The 17,056-nt window shown below is 33.3% G+C and overlaps 2 protein-coding genes across 2 annotated transcripts in view; one reads left to right on the forward strand and one right to left on the reverse strand.

The window, feature by feature from the left end:
• Positions 1-199: 199 nt before the first annotated feature.
• LOC129229465 (protein JTB-like) lies at positions 200-11,108 on the forward strand. Its single transcript, XM_054863782.1, has 4 exons — positions 200-375; positions 3,782-3,947; positions 6,292-6,374; positions 10,835-11,108. Exons 1-4 carry the CDS (start codon positions 320-322, stop codon positions 10,995-10,997), a joined length of 468 nt encoding a protein of 155 aa, XP_054719757.1. The 5' UTR covers positions 200-319; the 3' UTR covers positions 10,998-11,108.
• A 10-nt stretch (positions 11,109-11,118) lies between these two features.
• Positions 11,119-17,056, reverse strand: part of LOC129229454 (focadhesin-like) — a gene marked incomplete in the record, with an annotated part of 113,314 nt that continues 107,376 nt past the window's right edge. The window contains 2 exon segments of the mRNA XM_054863771.1: positions 11,119-11,288; positions 13,756-13,929. Of these exon segments, the coding sequence (XP_054719746.1) occupies positions 11,133-11,288; positions 13,756-13,929 (330 nt within the window).

The following is a 17,056-nucleotide window of genomic DNA, read 5'->3' on the forward strand; positions in this document are numbered from 1 at the left end:
TTTCAACTGCGTGTTATTCGTCTGCGTTATGTCATCGCAAAGTTAACGGGTGATCGTTCGATAAAGCATTGGTTCGTGAACAACCGGTTAGCAAACGCTGACATCAATGCTGTCACGTGATTAACCAACCGGTCGTGCTCGTCGAACGTAAGCTTGCAAAACAGTTTTAACCAAGACTTTGCCGAGTTTTACCGCACAAAAACTGCTACTTTTTCTTTTCTTTCTTGACGGATGATGCAGACGATATAAATTAACATTATTCAACTTAAAAAATGATTACTTTTTTATTTTAGGAGTGTTTTTGGCTTTTATATTTAGTATGATTGAATTTTGTACGTTCAGACGAATGGTCATATTTATAATATGCTTAATAGCGTGAGTATTTTGTGATTGAGATTAATACATCATTCCCGTGTTTATTGTTATTTGTTGAGATGCTTGTTAATTTTATGAATCATACCAGCCTTTGTCATTCTTTTTCTGCACGAAAACGTTTACAAATTTTTAATAGAAAAAAACTAACTCGAGTCTTTCTGAGATAATAGATTTTATGTGCTTCTGCCAAAAATGCAATTTGAAAAGTTAACCTTAAATTTCCTTTTAAAAATAGAGCTAAAACAAATATCTTTTAAATACAAAATGAACCGTATTGTTGTTGAAAATGAAAAATTTCTCATTCATTTGATACAAGTATTTTTAAAATGACTTATACGATAGTTGGTCATGTGTCTTCTTTGGTCAGTAATGGGACTAAGGTCAATAATGTTCTGAACTGTGATACAGTCTGCCCACGGATTATATGGAATTGGCAAACGTCCAGTTAAGATGAGTTATTTAAGAATATGTAAAACAAGATAATATAAGGGTTGCCCAATTGAAAAGTGGACAAGTGTGATAATTTCAGAATGAATGATTCGGTTACAGCACCACTGCACAAGTATATAAAGGGTGGTATGAGGTATGCATCTCAGATGCCGTTCTGCGGTGAAACCTGTTTGCAATAGAGGAAATTGTACAAAAGGAAAGTTGTATTATCAATGGATGCGGCCAGATCGGAACAATGCATGGTAGGGCTGGGCGATGCATCGATGCATTGCCAAAAACCAGTTTCGAATTTTTCTCTAAACCGATGCATCAATACTGTTCTGATGTACAAACACCGGTCCAAGGTTGCTGCCGTTTTAATCTCTAATTTTTTCCACACTAATATTAATTAGTCGTGTGTCAATCCAATCTGATTTAACAATGAAGGTGCGAAAAGTTAGACCTTCATTTCTCCCAAAACATGTACGAATTGCACATGTGTGCTCAGTTATAAACAAAAGATATGTTGATGAACTATTAAGTTTATCATATAGCCACTTGCCAGAAAAAAAGCAAAATTTAAAGAACAAAAGGTACAGATGTGATATACCCACCCATTTGGCGACATTCGATTTTTTTGCACAAAATTAAAATATTTTTCTCGCCAATGAGGCGATAATTTTTTATGCATGGCATCCCTGGCCAAACTAACCTGTGTTTAGCAACCCGAAGGCAATCTTACAGATCTGTTCAAACTTGTTTACTTGGGTTGTTTGGGTTTCACGCAGGAGAGATACGTGGTGTTGTTTCGTGCAATATACCTTACAGGAATGCTTATTTTGTGTTAGTTTAAATTCAGTAGTTGTGTTTTGAAGTAAAAACATTAGAAAATGCCAGTTTCTTCAAACTTGAAGGTTAATTAAAAGTTATCTCCAACGTGGTGTGTATCTGTAACGTGCCATTGTCATATGATGTATTGTTTTAGACTGAGTGTGAATATTTATACCATATAAAAAGGTAAGTTCTTTATTTTAGAATTCAAAAAAAACCTCTCACTTCCAAAATTCTTTGTTTTTACAAATCCTTGAGGGGTTCTTGCAGTTTTTAACTTTATTTTTACTGTATGTAAATTAATTTTACAGAAATAGTACGGTTATTTTGTTCTAAAAGTTAATTCTTATCGATGTCACGAATTATTTAGACATTCTATTAACGTGCCTCCTTTAGGTACTGAATTTTATGTTAACAATTGAAAGTTCTTTCGGTTGTACTCTTAAAAATGCTGAATTTTATTAATAAATCTGCACAATAATGGTGCATATTTCACACTTAAAACTGTGTCATTATTGTACACTGAACGGAAGGAGCCACCCTTGGGTGTCTCCATGAAAATATACATAACTGTGACCATACTCCGACTGTAATGTATATTAACAGTCGGAGGGATAACGGAGCGAGGTCGTGGCGAGCCAGAGGTCTCATAGTACTTTTGTAATGAGACCGAGGCAGGGCCGGCGAGCCGAGGTCTCGTTACGAAAGTACTATGAGACCAAGGGCTCGTATCCCGAGAAATGATGAAAAAAAAATTAATGCATTAATTTCGACTTGTAATTAATACAATAATTTATTTCATTGTATTTTAATATGTTTTCAAAAAACCCCGGCCCTGTACATTTTTGAAGCATATATTCGTGATGTTTTTTGTTGTGCTTTTATGTTGTTTTTATATATATTGTGTTCTGAAGTGCTTTGTTCATGTTTTTTTATCTGATTTTTTCCTGTTGGCGCTAAAAAAGCATCGCTAAGAACGATGTATGACATATGTCGTCATACATCGTTTTCTTGGCGACGCTTTCTTGGCACCAACAGGAAAAAGTCGCCAAGGGTGGGGTATATCACATCAGTTCCAAACAAAATAGCAACAAAAAATGCAACATGTGTTTTGGTGTTACAAGAAGTAGAGTTTCTAGCACAGATGTCACACGGGTCGGTATAATAATCAAATAAATATGAAAATGATGTACCGACTAGAATTTAATGGGCGAATACGTTAGTTTTAGAATAAACAAATAGTAGGAACTAAAGGAATGAGTTTTTTTACTCAGCATCTGATTTACCAATAGGTCAACAAGGCCCGGTAGAAATGGGAACTTCATTCATCTGCATCTTTCTTTGGAATTCGGAAGGGAACACTATAAAAGCTATCATAATTGCACACTGATATCCTACCCCGGGCGCTGCTCAAAGATAAAAAAGTAACACAAATACGGCACGTAGTAATCAAATCAGTCTGGCCTTTTTTGTGGTCAGCTTTCATGGTACCGTCAATTATAAAAATCTCTCTGTCTCCAAGAGCAAGGAGTGTCGACAAAAGAAACAGAATGTCCATTGATTCATTCTTTTAACAAAGAAGAAAGAAAACGAACTACGAATGTCCACATGTGTCGGACCGTCCAGTGCTGTGGTTGATTCCTCTCCCCCCTTCCGCTCCTCTCCCTAACTATTTCCAGAGCCACACATGGCCAGAGTCAGAGTCCCACAGGTTGTAAAACATGTTATGATCCGACTGTCGGGGGACCTTAAGTTGAAAGGGATTGAAAGCATGTTTGACTGCAGTAAAAAAATAAGTTAAAGATAAGGACCCTATGATACTGGGAAGAAGAGATAGTGGAAAGAAAGAAGAGAACAGGGGTGGGGATGAGGAAGTTTTAACTTTTTCACTTTGAATGCCTAAAAATTTTTGGTTGGAAAAGAAAACCATTTTTCACTTTTAAACTTCAATATTTCTTGGGGACCCCTAAAAACTTTCGGGGTCCCTATGCGGGTGCCTACATTGCCTATTTAGTAATACGGCTCTGTTTATATAGAAAATTATGATACATTCAAAAGCTTTGTTAGTTGTGTAAAGTATTCATTTCATTCATAAATTATGCATCATTGAAGAAAAAACAACCTTTCTTTCTTATTTATTTTCTAGCACTTCTTTGATAGTCTTAACAGTTGAAAGTTTCCTGACTCCATCTAATGGAAAATACCTTCAAGATCCTAATAATCAAGGAGAAAATTCCTCGAATGCTCCCTGTTGGCAAAATGAAGATTATTTTGTCAAACAACACTGTGCTCCATGCTCAGAATTTGAAAAAGTAGGAATGATTTTATGCTAACCAATCATTTAACTGTTATATATTTATAATAGTTCAAACTTGAACTGCATACAATAGATACAGGGTAGTGTCCAGGATGTCATAAAGGGAAGGGCTTTTGGTTTCAATGATTTTTTAATCTTACCTGTACTGCTAGGGAAATACAACACATTAAGGTGGGTCAAAAAGCACTTTTTTTTTCTAATCAATTTTTTAAAGTGCGGAAAACTTGGGCATTGGCATCCTAATAACGAGAAAAATTTTTTTTTTTGAATATAAATAATTTTTGAAATCGCGCAAGAGCCCTCAAATTGATAGAAAAAAGAAAAAAATTGGTAATTTTTAAAGACTTATGTTTTTTTCAAAAAGTGATTTGCTTCATTTCTAATACTATAAAAAATACACTTTGTAACTATCAAAATGTATAGAAAAATCTTGGGGGTATTGTCGATCATTTAAATTTGTGCAGAAAGCCTTTAAATATCACTTTTAAAGTAAAAATATTATTTCAAAAATTCTTAAGCTGACATAAAGTTATAAAAATATACTATTTAAATTCCGTTTTAATGTTTTACATTATTTTCTCTTATGCTGAAATGACTCAGGACTCACCACATGAAGGCCCGTCAGTTCAAATTTTTTTCGGGGGGGGGGGGAGGTGCAAATTCAATGGAAGTTCCAGCGGAAAACAGCAAAAAACACGCTCACTGAAAAGTAAATACATTTATTTCTTAAAGCCGTGGTGGGGGGCAATAAACCACCCCCTGATCCCCTAAATGATGGGCCTAATCAGGTAACAGTGGCAGCAAGTTGAGTTCCACTCATCACCCTATCCAATCAACCAATTTGGATGTAATTCATCGAGCTGAAGTTTTTTAAATTCTCAAATCTTCTTGATTTGATTGTTATTTACCATGAAAACCGTCTGGGTTTTCGTTTTGCACATTTCTCTATCGATTGAGTGTGGTATCAAATATTCAAGCTGTGGGCAGGGCTTTGGCTTTCAATGAAGTTTAAAGTCTTCTGTTGTCATATTTGATAACAATGGTAATGGTATCAGCTTACACTTGAGCCGATCAAGAAGTTCAGGATAATCTACGGCTTGAAAATTAATCAATGAAAGCTTGAAGAATACCAGCAGCTCATTTCAGACTTTCAGTATTCTCCCATAGCCTAGTTCTTGAGCGTGCTGTGTGTAGTCCAATATCATCGCCACATCATATTCTCGGGATGACAAAAAAAAAAAAAAAAAAAACGAGCTTCTATGAATAACAGGATCAAGGATTTCTTTTACTGTTTTTTGGTAAATGTTTTGTTGTTTGAATGACCTTTAGTATATGCTTTGAACTGTCTTTTACGGTATAATGCATCTATTATCAAACAAAACAGGAGCGTAAGTCTTGACTATTATATTTCCAGTATCAGCATTATGCTTGTCGGACTAATTAGGGAAACATTAAGTCCTAACGCCCAGTTGCACTGTTAACCATTGGGAATAACAGAGGAGTCTGGCTAGCTTAACAGCTAATTCTGTGCTGGGGGTATGGAAATTTCAACGAAAAGGGGAAATTTCCGTGTCATACTCAGTCAGTAGTGAGATGTATCAAATATGTGACAGAGACTGGTGGAAAAGTTTGCGGGCATAAAAACCAAGATGGTTTTATTAAGTAGACAACATTCAGATGAAGATCTTTGATGAAAAAATTGATACTAAGTCAGAATTTAAAGAACTTAAACATAAAAATCACAGACAAATTGGTTGGTTGTTTGGGTAGGGTGTTTGGGGGGGGGGGGGCGAAAGAGCACCACTTGCTTCTACCTCCACCGGGTGAGTAGTTAGTCATTTTATCATAATGGAAAAATAAGTAGGTGTAATAAGGTAAGTGGGACGTTTAATATCCATTGAAAGCCCCCTGCCATAACTTGAATACTCAAGTTATTCAATCATGGATTGTTTGTGGGGCTATGTCATTGAGAAGGAAGGCTTTGTTTGTGGGGCTATGTGAAGTCTCTGGTCTACACCGATAAGCCACAGATGATTGACGCCTTGGAAGAGGCCTGACATACTCAGGATCACAGTCATGAGTTCTCCGTTGCTGCAAAAAGTAAAGGGAAAATTGAACTTTCTCCGAGCCAGCCAAGGTGGCCATATGCCAGAAATCATATTTAAATAAAAATGGCAAGGAATCATTTTTCGAACAAAACCAAACTTATGGCAGTTAACACCATTTAACTATGTTTTATTTGATTCTGAATTTTTATACCTCTAAAAAGCATTTTATATATAAAATTTAATTTTACAAAATGAAATTATTAGATTAATACTTAGTGATTTTATTAACAGGTAAGCAAGCACCTTCCCGCATGTGATGCAACAGGTTTTAAAGAAATGGTATCTTGTAAAGTCTCTGGAGATGTGTATAGAAGGTATATATTAAAAGTTTGTTTTTAAATTTATTTTTCAATCCAGGCCATAATTTTCACAAGGACAAGTCGAGCACTTGCCAGGGCTCACATTGGTTTTAAGGCTCTTAAATTCTGCTATTAAATTTTTTTTTGCTTTATTTGTTTACTATTCTACAATTTTGTATGAATTTGTTTCAAAATATGAACATATCTGTAACATCTCATGCTGCTATTTATCATTTGAAGTTCAAAAATTTTCTTTTTGCTTTGTATTAACTCTGTTATAGTCTTCAAGTATTTTATCCCTCCATTTCATTCTCATAAAAACTCCTGTGATACTGAAACTAAATGGCAATGGGAATTCAATAAATAATGGGTTAACTTCAAAATGAAAATTGAAGTTGGTGACATAATCACTCAAAAAAAAAAAAAAAAAAAAACCCATCTACTAGAGCAGAGTTTCTCAAACTGGATGCCTCGTAGGGGCATCGGCAGGATTTATGGGCCCCTATGCAACTTTCTTCAGGGACCCTTACTTTTACTTTTAACCTCCTCTTTCTAGGCTTCGTTTTCACAAAATATCCGAAATATTGTCCATAGATCTAAAAGGTTTTTTTCACTGAAAATTGTTTTCTCCATTGAAGTTCATTTGCGATGCTTCTTAATTTGAACTTTGTAATACTTTTTAAAAGAGACTCTTGCATACAGGGCCAGATTTAGACTTAACCGAGTCCTAAGCTTTTTCAGGCATGGAGGACCCTTTTTGTAACTTGGATAACTTTATGTCAATAGCAAAACAAGCCATGTTTTAAGATTTTTCCTCACTATGTGTTTTTCTCTCTGTGTGTATGTGTATAAAACTTAAAAACTGTTGGCCTCAGTGGATGGAGGAAATCTGTTTCTGACAGGGCGGGATGGAGGAAACTGACTGAGACGGTCTTGGCCTGCCCTAGACTGTAGTGCCAAAAAAAAAGTGTATGTGTATTTTTTTTTTAAATTCTGTAGTCTGCTTTTTTTTTACCTTGGAGGTGGAGGGATGTCAGGACAGTGATGCCGGGACCTCCTTTGGGTTGAAAGTAGAATATCTCCAATTTTAGGGGTCCAGAGGTTTCTACACCGGGTAAAATTTTGAAAAATACATTCATAAATTCTGCATTTGGAGACCTTACACAGGGTAATAGGAACTAATAACACACCAGGAAAAATAGGAAAACAAAAACTTTTTCAAACATATACACTCATTTGTAAATTAAGACAATACGAAACAAAAATTGCTTGTGGTTCTACAAATTATTCATATTAATCGACATAGTGAAAAAAGAGCCAGGGAGGAGAAATGATAACACATTGTCACTGACATCGACTTTGGTACAGAAAATCTTTGATCATCCCTTCAAACCACCAAACAAACACAACAGTGAATTAACTGAAAAAGGGTCAAGATTAAAAAAGGCTTTAAATGAAATGGTGGAAATATTTAGAACATAGGTACTGAAAAACAGGGGTGGTATTTCAGCATTTTGTTTGGGGGATTGAGTTTCTTGAACGTGAATTTCCTCAGTACGGTATAAAAAACATATTGGTTAACAAGAAGTGCTAATAAAATGGTTTTAATGTTAAGAATAATTAGGTTTGTTAAGAACAATTGAAATTTTTACGCCAAAGCTTTAAATCTATTTTGTAATAAGTTATCTCACAAAACATCTCGGTTCTAGTTTTTATTTTTTAGTAAAGTTTTACTCTGCTATTTTTGGAGTTGGGAAGAACAGAAAATTTTGTAACTATATTTAATCAATATCTAATGTGTTGCTTTATTGCCAGTATAGCTAAAGATGAAGGTCTTGCTTGCCTCATTGTGCTTCAAAGGTAATTCTCTAACCTCCTGACACACAAAAGTCAAAATTGGTTGACGTTCAGTTCTCCCACAACTTTCTGGTTGTGTGCTGAGTTTTTTGCACTGATGAAGAGGCTCTATTATAGCCATGAAATAGCTATATGATGTATTTTCATGTTAATTAGTGCTTTATTTACGTTGGTTCTTCAATTAAATTACTAAAGTCATCTTTCAAATGACTGACCTGATTGAAACAGACAAAAAACAATGGAAGCAAGAAAGTTATGTCAAAAAACACATTTCCTTCAGATTCCTCTCTTTAAAATAACCATGAAAGCTTTTTAAATTGTGCTAGTGTTTATTTTGCATCATTAAAAAGGATAGTAGCAATGCACAAAACAAATTCCTCTATCTCATGCTATTACTTATAAGTGTAATATTTTCTTTTTCGTTTTCTATAACCAAGCTACATAATATTGAACTTAAGGCCAATGATAAATATATCTCATCAAATCCTGTCTCAATTTCTTGAGAAACTGAATTTATCATTTAATTCAAAATATTGATTTAATATTTTGGCTGAAACTAAAACTCCATGTGAGTTTTGTCACCTCTTCTACATTGGCATACTGTAAAAACTGTTATGGAAAGTTCTATCACAAAGTTTCACACTTCAGTATGCATTAGTGCGAAAATTATAGTTACCCTACTATGTACACTTATTTTACGTACTTTCGAGAAAATATCACTGATATTCATGAAGATATAAGCATTTCTTTGAGAAGAAATGCTTATGAAAGAACAAATTTTATTTGAAGATTTTTGGCTCAAAACACGCCAAGTTTTCCATAAAAACTTATCAAACTTGGCAGCATGCAAGAGAAGTATAAAACTTAAATTTGAAATTGAAATGTTGAAAACTTGATGCAATATGAACGTTTAAGGCAATTAATTTTTCTCTGCGCATGCGCGAAAGATAGCAATTTATAACTTTCATAATCTAAACCCCAACTAATTTTCCAGCCCATGATAAAATTTCAGTTCAATATCTTGAAAATTCAAAAAGTTATCAGCATTCTAATAAGCTGAATTTGAATAGCTCTTGGGCTGACTATGAATCGTGGGGATCGTTCGCAAACAATCTGTCTTACCATGAACCACACTGAGTGATTGCAAACAAATGTTGCAAACTTGCGAACAACTTTTAACGAGTTGTCGCCTATCCAGGATCTATTCAAATTTGGCTCATATATTGCTGATAACTTTCAGAATTTTTTAAGGAGTTGGAAAATCTAGGTGGCGTTTGGATTATGAAAGTTATAAATTGCTATCTTATATGCAGAGAAAAATTAATTGCTTTAAATATCCATATTTTATCAAATTTTCAACATTTTAACTAGAAATTTGAACATTATACTTCTCTTGTGTGCTGTCAAGTGTTTTGAAAGTTTGGTTAGCTTTAATGGAAAACTTTTCAGGTTATGAGCCAAAGACCTTCAAATAAAATTCGTAGTTCTGAAAGAAAAGCTTATATCTTCATGAATTATCAGCAATATTTTCTCGAAAGTACATAAATAATTGTACACAGTAAGGTAACTAATTTTTGAAATTTACAGCTTATTCTCAGCTATTTACGATGAATGATAATTTTTTTTTTGTTTTCTTTCCCCAATTTGTTGCTGGTTGCCTAAATGCATGAGGGATATAACTTTTAATGGAAAACGACAGCTAAAACATACCTGTTATGTAACAGAAGTTACAAAGCAATTGGTCTTTCATTTTTCGAAAAGTCCTTAAAAATGTGAATTTTTGAAAGTGTTCCAATACTTTTGGTCATATAGTACATGCAGATTGTTTAGCTTATAGGTAAATACAGCACTGATTCTAATTAATACAGTGACATAACAATGCCTTTCTTAAACATATAAGGCTGTTCTATACACTTTGATGAGGAAAAGGGTTAGTTTTTGGCAGTTTTTCCGAAAAAAAAAAACCTTCTTTAAGGAGTTAAACAAGGTATTAACTTTTTAATGACAACCAAACACGCACACAAATCCAAGTTTTATAAATTAAGCTTTCACTATGTTTCAGTATTCAGGAAATAGTTAATCAGTGATTCAGTCCCAAAAATAATCAGGTGTTGACTGCATTAATTTTAATGCATGCACATTTGATTGGCTAAAAATTATTTATTTACAAATTGTTAAAAATTATTTACACTTAATTTTAACTTCACACAGGTCTCACAGCTTTTTGTAGATAATTTTTAATTTTTTACTGCACACAACAAAAAATGGTTTTGTTTGAAAAACTAAATATTTTCCCAAGTGTTATTAATACCTTGTTACATGTCATAACTTATGTTATCTTTAGTACTTTTAACTGTGATAAAATTAAAACTTAAAAATATAAATAAATTTTGAATTTGAATGAACTTTGATTATTTCAAATTTGTTAACATCCATTATTATTTTATTTACGGCTTATGTGACCTATAAGTTTTTGACTACAAATATTGTAAAATAGAAAAATGATATTGTAATATTGTTGTTTCTTTAGCTAATATAAGTTACATAGTCATTGTTAAAATATTTTCAAGCTAGCAAATTGTTTAGAAATAATGATGTTTCCAATATTTTTGTTTCAGTTGTGACAAAGTTTTATGGCTGGAAGAAAGAAATTTTTTCATATTTGAAAGTTGTATGGCAGTTTTTGGATTATTAGGGGCAGTAGTAGTCTCAATCCGACAGAAGCAATTAGATCAACGAATGATGTTAAGAATTCAACAACAGATATCTTCTGGCGTTTGAATATTGTACACTTTTGTAAACAAGCCTTTTCTCACATTTTTCATCTCATTGCATAAACATGTAAAGTTCATAACACAACTGTACCCTATTTTCACAAAATAAATGAATGTCAACGTGAAATTAAATATTTATTTTTTATCTTGGATGTATGCTACATATAACATCAGTCCAAATCTCTGTTTTCTGAAATTCATTGTAACCTTTCACGGAGCAAAGACATATTTTAATGCACTTTTTCTCTTTTTGACTTAAATAATCACTTTTAAGTAGCAACAAGAGCCAGTCAATTACCTTAAACAAAAAAGTACACAAATGATTGAAAACATTTTTTTTTGTAATAAATCTATCACTTTAGAAATATAATAGAACATTAACATGCAGCATTTTATTTAAAATTTAAAAGCATTATGTATAAATTAACTTTATTTATTTGATCTTTTAAAATAATACTAATATAAGGCTGAATTTATTTAACACAATGAAACAATTTTTTACAGAATAGATGCCGAGTTTCTATAATATGGAACTAAAGTGTAAAAATTTCTTTATAGTTAATAAAAGTAAGGTTTTCAAAGAAATTCTGGAAGGAAGTCTGTGGTGGACGTACATCCAGGAGACCCCATTACACCTACAGCCTTGAAATTTTGTACAAAATTACTTTGAGCCCCGGGAGTGTGCACCTGGGGTTTTATTTTTTAAAATTCGAATTGGTTTTTTTGTAAATAATTTTTTAAGCTCAAATTTCACGTAAATTGCCTATTATTGGGGTGAAAAATTACTTGCACATATTAATATTATATATCGTTGGAAAGGGTAGATTTTTCTGTGTTCTACGCAATTTGTTTCAATGCTCTAACGGTGGGAGTTATTTGTTTTTAGCTTGAACATTTTTAGGCTTAACTGAAATTCAGGTACTACTTTCTTCATTAAAACTATTAGTAAAAAGCGAAGGAATTGTCCTACAGTTTTCTTAATGACACCACTGAAAAGAGTGGCTTTTTTTACTCCAGATCTAACTCGACCTATGGTCGAAAAACTGAGCTTCTATCGCCAAAGGAAAAAAAGTTACAAGCCGTTAAAAATCAAGTTCGAATATTACTCATCTCCATTAAAACTATTGATGTTTATTTGGCGTTGCCATAGTTATGTCTTTTCGATTCGCATGTTTCTTCTTTCCATTTTTCGATTTTAACGGAAAATCTTAGGCTCAACTCAATTCAAGCCCCGATCTAAAGAGCATAATATATTACTGAGACCATGAATATACAAAACTGCAGTTTTGAAATACTCAGGAGCCCCTTAGCCCTTACAGCTCTGCAAGTTGGTAAAAGTTATTTTGAAGCCGGGGAAGGGGTGCTTTTTGATCCAAAAGGAGCTAATAATGCGTTTTAAATCTGTTTCTTTTGAACTGACCATTTAAATCTTTGAGAATCAAATAAGATTTCGAAGCAATCTTAGGGGGTTGGTGAGCATTAGCGAGCAGGGGCAGAGCCCCCTAGTAGTATAAAGAAAAGTTTAATATTAAATATATACCTTGAAAATCAAAATATCAGGGCTCCAAACACATTTTTATTAGGTCTTTAGGGAAAAGGGACCTTAGTGATAACTTATGAAGAATTAAATTAGGGATGCGCTGGTGATTGGTAAACAGCCAATCATCTATAATCAGCCAAACCGTTGACAATAGCATGTGTCTACATTCTGTTCAAATACTGTATGAATATAATGTAAACTAGTAGTCTTTTAAATTCATTAACTATTTTTGAAAGTAAATATTTGAAACACTACTTCTATTGATTGCTTATGAAATTAATTTGTTATGTCTATGCCTGTTAGGAGCCTTATTTCTGGCTGATTTGGTGCTTTTGACACTCAGTTTCAGAAATTTTTTGTACTTATAACCGCAAATTCTTCATGGGGGGTGGGGGTTCCGTTTTTAGTATGACCCTCCCTCCCCCACCTAAAATGGTAGTCTGTATCTGCCCTTGGCCCCAGGTGCCAGGCATGAAGTTGAAAATCGCCTAAACCTTCTCTCAGCTACAAAGAGTTGCACATATAAAACAATTAACTTTATGAAAAAAACTTTTAGAGATAAAGATCAAAATAAATAAAGAATTACGTTTAAATCGGAAGTATTTTTTAAAATGAATTTTTTAAATTCATGCAAGATTTTATAAACACCCTGAATAATATGGAAGTAATCTAAATATAAATATCATGTATGAATATTTAGTTACACTTTCACTTTCATATTTGAAAAAAAAATTGGTTTATGATATGTGATAATTTTTATACCATATGAGGCAGTGAGAAGCAAAGGGATGTAAGTGATAAAATCAAAAATTTGGAGATTACCAGTGGAAAATGACAGGAGAACTAAGTAAATAATTTTACTAAATAAGAACTAAAATAGGAAGAAGTAAATAACCAAATAGAGGTAGGAGAACTAACTAAATAAGAACCTCTTCTCTGTTTTGGGGCAAGAAATAGTACTAGTAGCTCTGGTAGGTGCTGCTGTACAGCATGAGTTAGAAAAACATTTTAATGAAAGCCTACCTGTGATTTGAACTTTAACGCGATTTACTCGAAACTTTAAATAGTCCACTTAATCTCTAATATTCAGTCAACTATTCAGTTTTTAAAAAGTTAATAACATTTTTAATGCTTGTGATGCAGGAAACTTTTATATTTAATCTAATTAGTTATAAAGAAATATAGAGATATATGATTTATTTTCCCATTTCAGAAATTGATTTACCTTATCAACAATTGAATTCCACTCATCCTTCTCAAATAGCTTCATTGCTGCTGGAATATTTTCCAAAAGCAAGTCGTGGTTTAAACTTTTATTCGGCAAGAAAATGTAGCTATTTTCAAGTCCTGAACATCCTATAATTGTCGCAAAACATATGTCTACTAAAAATTTATGAACCTGAAATGCAAAATCATAAATACAATTTTGAACAACTATTCAATATAAATGGAAAATCAATATCAACAAAATTAAATAAATAAATCTATATAAATAAAACGAAGAAGATACAAATCCACAGTTTACCTCGGATCGAGACTAAATTTGGCAGGAAAAAAATTTGGCCATCCGAGAAGGAATGTAGTGGGATTTTTGAATGCCAAAAAAGTACCAAAGCATTCAAATTTTAATTCTAGTGTCCGAAAATGGCTCTTTCTATCCGAAATAATTATCCGATTTCTTTGATTCAGGTCCCATGCGAAAGTCCGCGAAAAACACCCATACAGTTCATTCATTTCCTTAGAATTTCAAAAAAAAAAAAAAAAAGCTGTAAAATCACCGGGAAAAATTCAAAAGCACTGCTAAGCCTAATACAACAGAAATTTTAAATCAAAATTATCGTTTGCGCAATCTTATTTTAAATTAGTGTTCAGAAGGTTGCCACTTTTTTTTCTCGGATGTGACTAAATAAAATTTGGTTTTTGTTTTAAGGTAAAAATTTCCCATTTGATTATTATTTGGCGATATATCTTCTTTTTTTAAAATTAGGATTTTAGTTGTATTTAAGGGGGGTTGCGTTTAATTTATTCGGGAATTTTTGATTTGCTGCTTTCTTTCTTTGAGAGTGATTATTTTGACAAGAAATTTTGTAGTGCTAGGGGGCTATCGCCCCCTGCTCGCTTACGCTTGCCAACCATAGGAACTGCACTTCCTTCGGATCGCTTCGCGATCTGAGCTCGCTGCGCTCGCTCACCAGTCACCAAAATATTAGTCTAGCGTTATTTGTATAAAAAAAAGTGTAGTGTTTGTACTAAAATTACAAACATAATATTTTTTTGCTTCCTATATTTACTGAATGCAAAAGAAATTGCAGTGAAAAAAAACTCTACAATGTTTACACACTGTAAAGACTAAGCAGCTTAAAAACATTTCACGGTCATTAATTATACTACATTCAGTGGCGAAATATGTGTGTATATATGTTTTAAAATGTATAACAGTTGCAAAGAGCAAGCAACTTTTGACAATCTCTGAAAGCAGTGATTTAGTAAAAAAATGTTAGAATGAGTTTTTTAAGAGTCAAAAAACCAAACCCAGTGGCACGACAGCTCATGAGAGCCAAGGCCTACTGTACCCATCTCACTCTTTCTGACCAAGGGCTCTGGGGTGCTAGGCAGATGTTCCGGTTAAGAGGTCGCCCCCAAGGTTTTGTTCCCAAGCATGCTTGGTACTCATTTTATCGACTTACTGAAGTTATGAATGGCTGAATCAATCATGCCCAACCCAGAAATTGAACCTGGGCTGCAGCGTGGAAGCGGGAAGCGCTATCACTGAGCCCAGGGGCGTAGCTAAGGGGGGGGGGGTTGGGGACAAAACCCCCCCTGAAAAGTTAGTCTCAAAAAAATGAGAGAAGAAAAAAAAAAGAAGAAAAGGAAAAATTCCAAGCGATTATACATATATATATATATATATATATATATATATATATATATATATATATATATATATATATATATATATATATATATATTATATATTATATATATATATATATATATATATTATATATATATATATATATATATATATATATATATATATATATATATATATATATATATATATATATATTATATATATATATATATATATATATTATATATATATATATATATTATACATAAAAGAAGTAACCCCCCCCCGAAAGTCGGGTCTAGCTACGCCACTGACTGAGCCACTGGCATTGGCGGCGCTAGGCGTCGGCGACTGCCGACGGCCTTGCACAGATAGGGCCTCGCAAAATTCTCAGAAGTAAATTCTCAAAAGTTTTAAGAAATTTCCATGTTTTCAATGGAAGCTCTTATTAAGTGCAACAAACACAAAAGTAATCAAAATAGTGCGTGCAGCGAAGACTGCATAGAGCCAGCCTTAGCAAATGCGGGGCCCCGATTCTGTCGGGGCCTGAATTTAAAATATTCAGTAGCTACAGCTTATTGATCAGCTAACTCTATTCTCTCCACCCTCGTACTATTTCTTTTCTTTTTCTCTTGTTTCCTAAGTTTGTCTAAAAATAAGAAAATATTCAAAATGCTGCTCCTCCGATCACACACCCCTCCCCCACCTCCCTACACACCCCTCCATACACACTCACACCGAAAGCATTATGGAGCATCTGAAATTCATAGGCGGATTTAGGAATGAGTTCCTGGGGGGGCAGGATTTTTTTAATTTTTTTTGGAGCAATATTTTTAATTGCCCTCCCCCCTCCCATGTTCTTGTCTGTTTTCTGTGATGCGTAAGGTCATTCTTTACTTTTTTATGTGTCGTTTTCATTACTGTGTGTAATCATGCTGTCCTTTTTAAATTGACCTTAAAAGAGAGGGGGCTGGTATTAAGAGAGTAATGCAGTGCTCCCTTTTAAGTGGGATATAGAATATCTCCAGCTTTTAGGGGGGAACGGGGGAGTACTCCCCCGGAGGAAATTATCTAAAATTGATATAAAATTCTGCATTTTGAAGTCTTATAAGGGTTAATTGGAAATAATAGGCAAATAATTTTTTTATAAGTTTTACGCTTTAAAAATGCTTTGTGATGCAAATTAATACTTTAAAAGAAATGGTGCACAGATTTAGGGAATAGGTATCAAGAGAGTAACGTACTACCCATTTGAACAATTCTTAATTTATACACTTGATAAGAAATAAAATTGAAGCATACTTTACTTAGGAGTTTCAGAACTTGTCTAATTATTTTCAAGGTTTGGTTGGTTACATTGGGTTTTTGGTTCAAGAGCCCTTGTAGGCTATACTGCGCCAATTCTTTTCAGGGATTTTAGAACCTATCAATAATTTGCACTTTCTAGCCTCTGAAATTGAGTAGTAGATTATATACTTGTACAGTTTTGTTCAAACTTTGTAAGAAACGGCTATTTTAAGTTTAAAAGAAAAAATAAACTTTAATTTCCTATTCAAAAAAGAAAAAATCATGATTTTTTTTTGTTATAAGATTTTGGAAGATAAGTTGGTACTATATAAACTCCTCCCAAAACTGGGGAGCATTGTCCCCTTTGCCCCCCCCCCCCCTATAA

Source organism: Uloborus diversus, chromosome 1, assembly GCF_026930045.1.
Source record: "Uloborus diversus isolate 005 chromosome 1, Udiv.v.3.1, whole genome shotgun sequence".
Lineage (NCBI taxonomy): Eukaryota > Metazoa > Arthropoda > Arachnida > Araneae > Uloboridae > Uloborus > Uloborus diversus.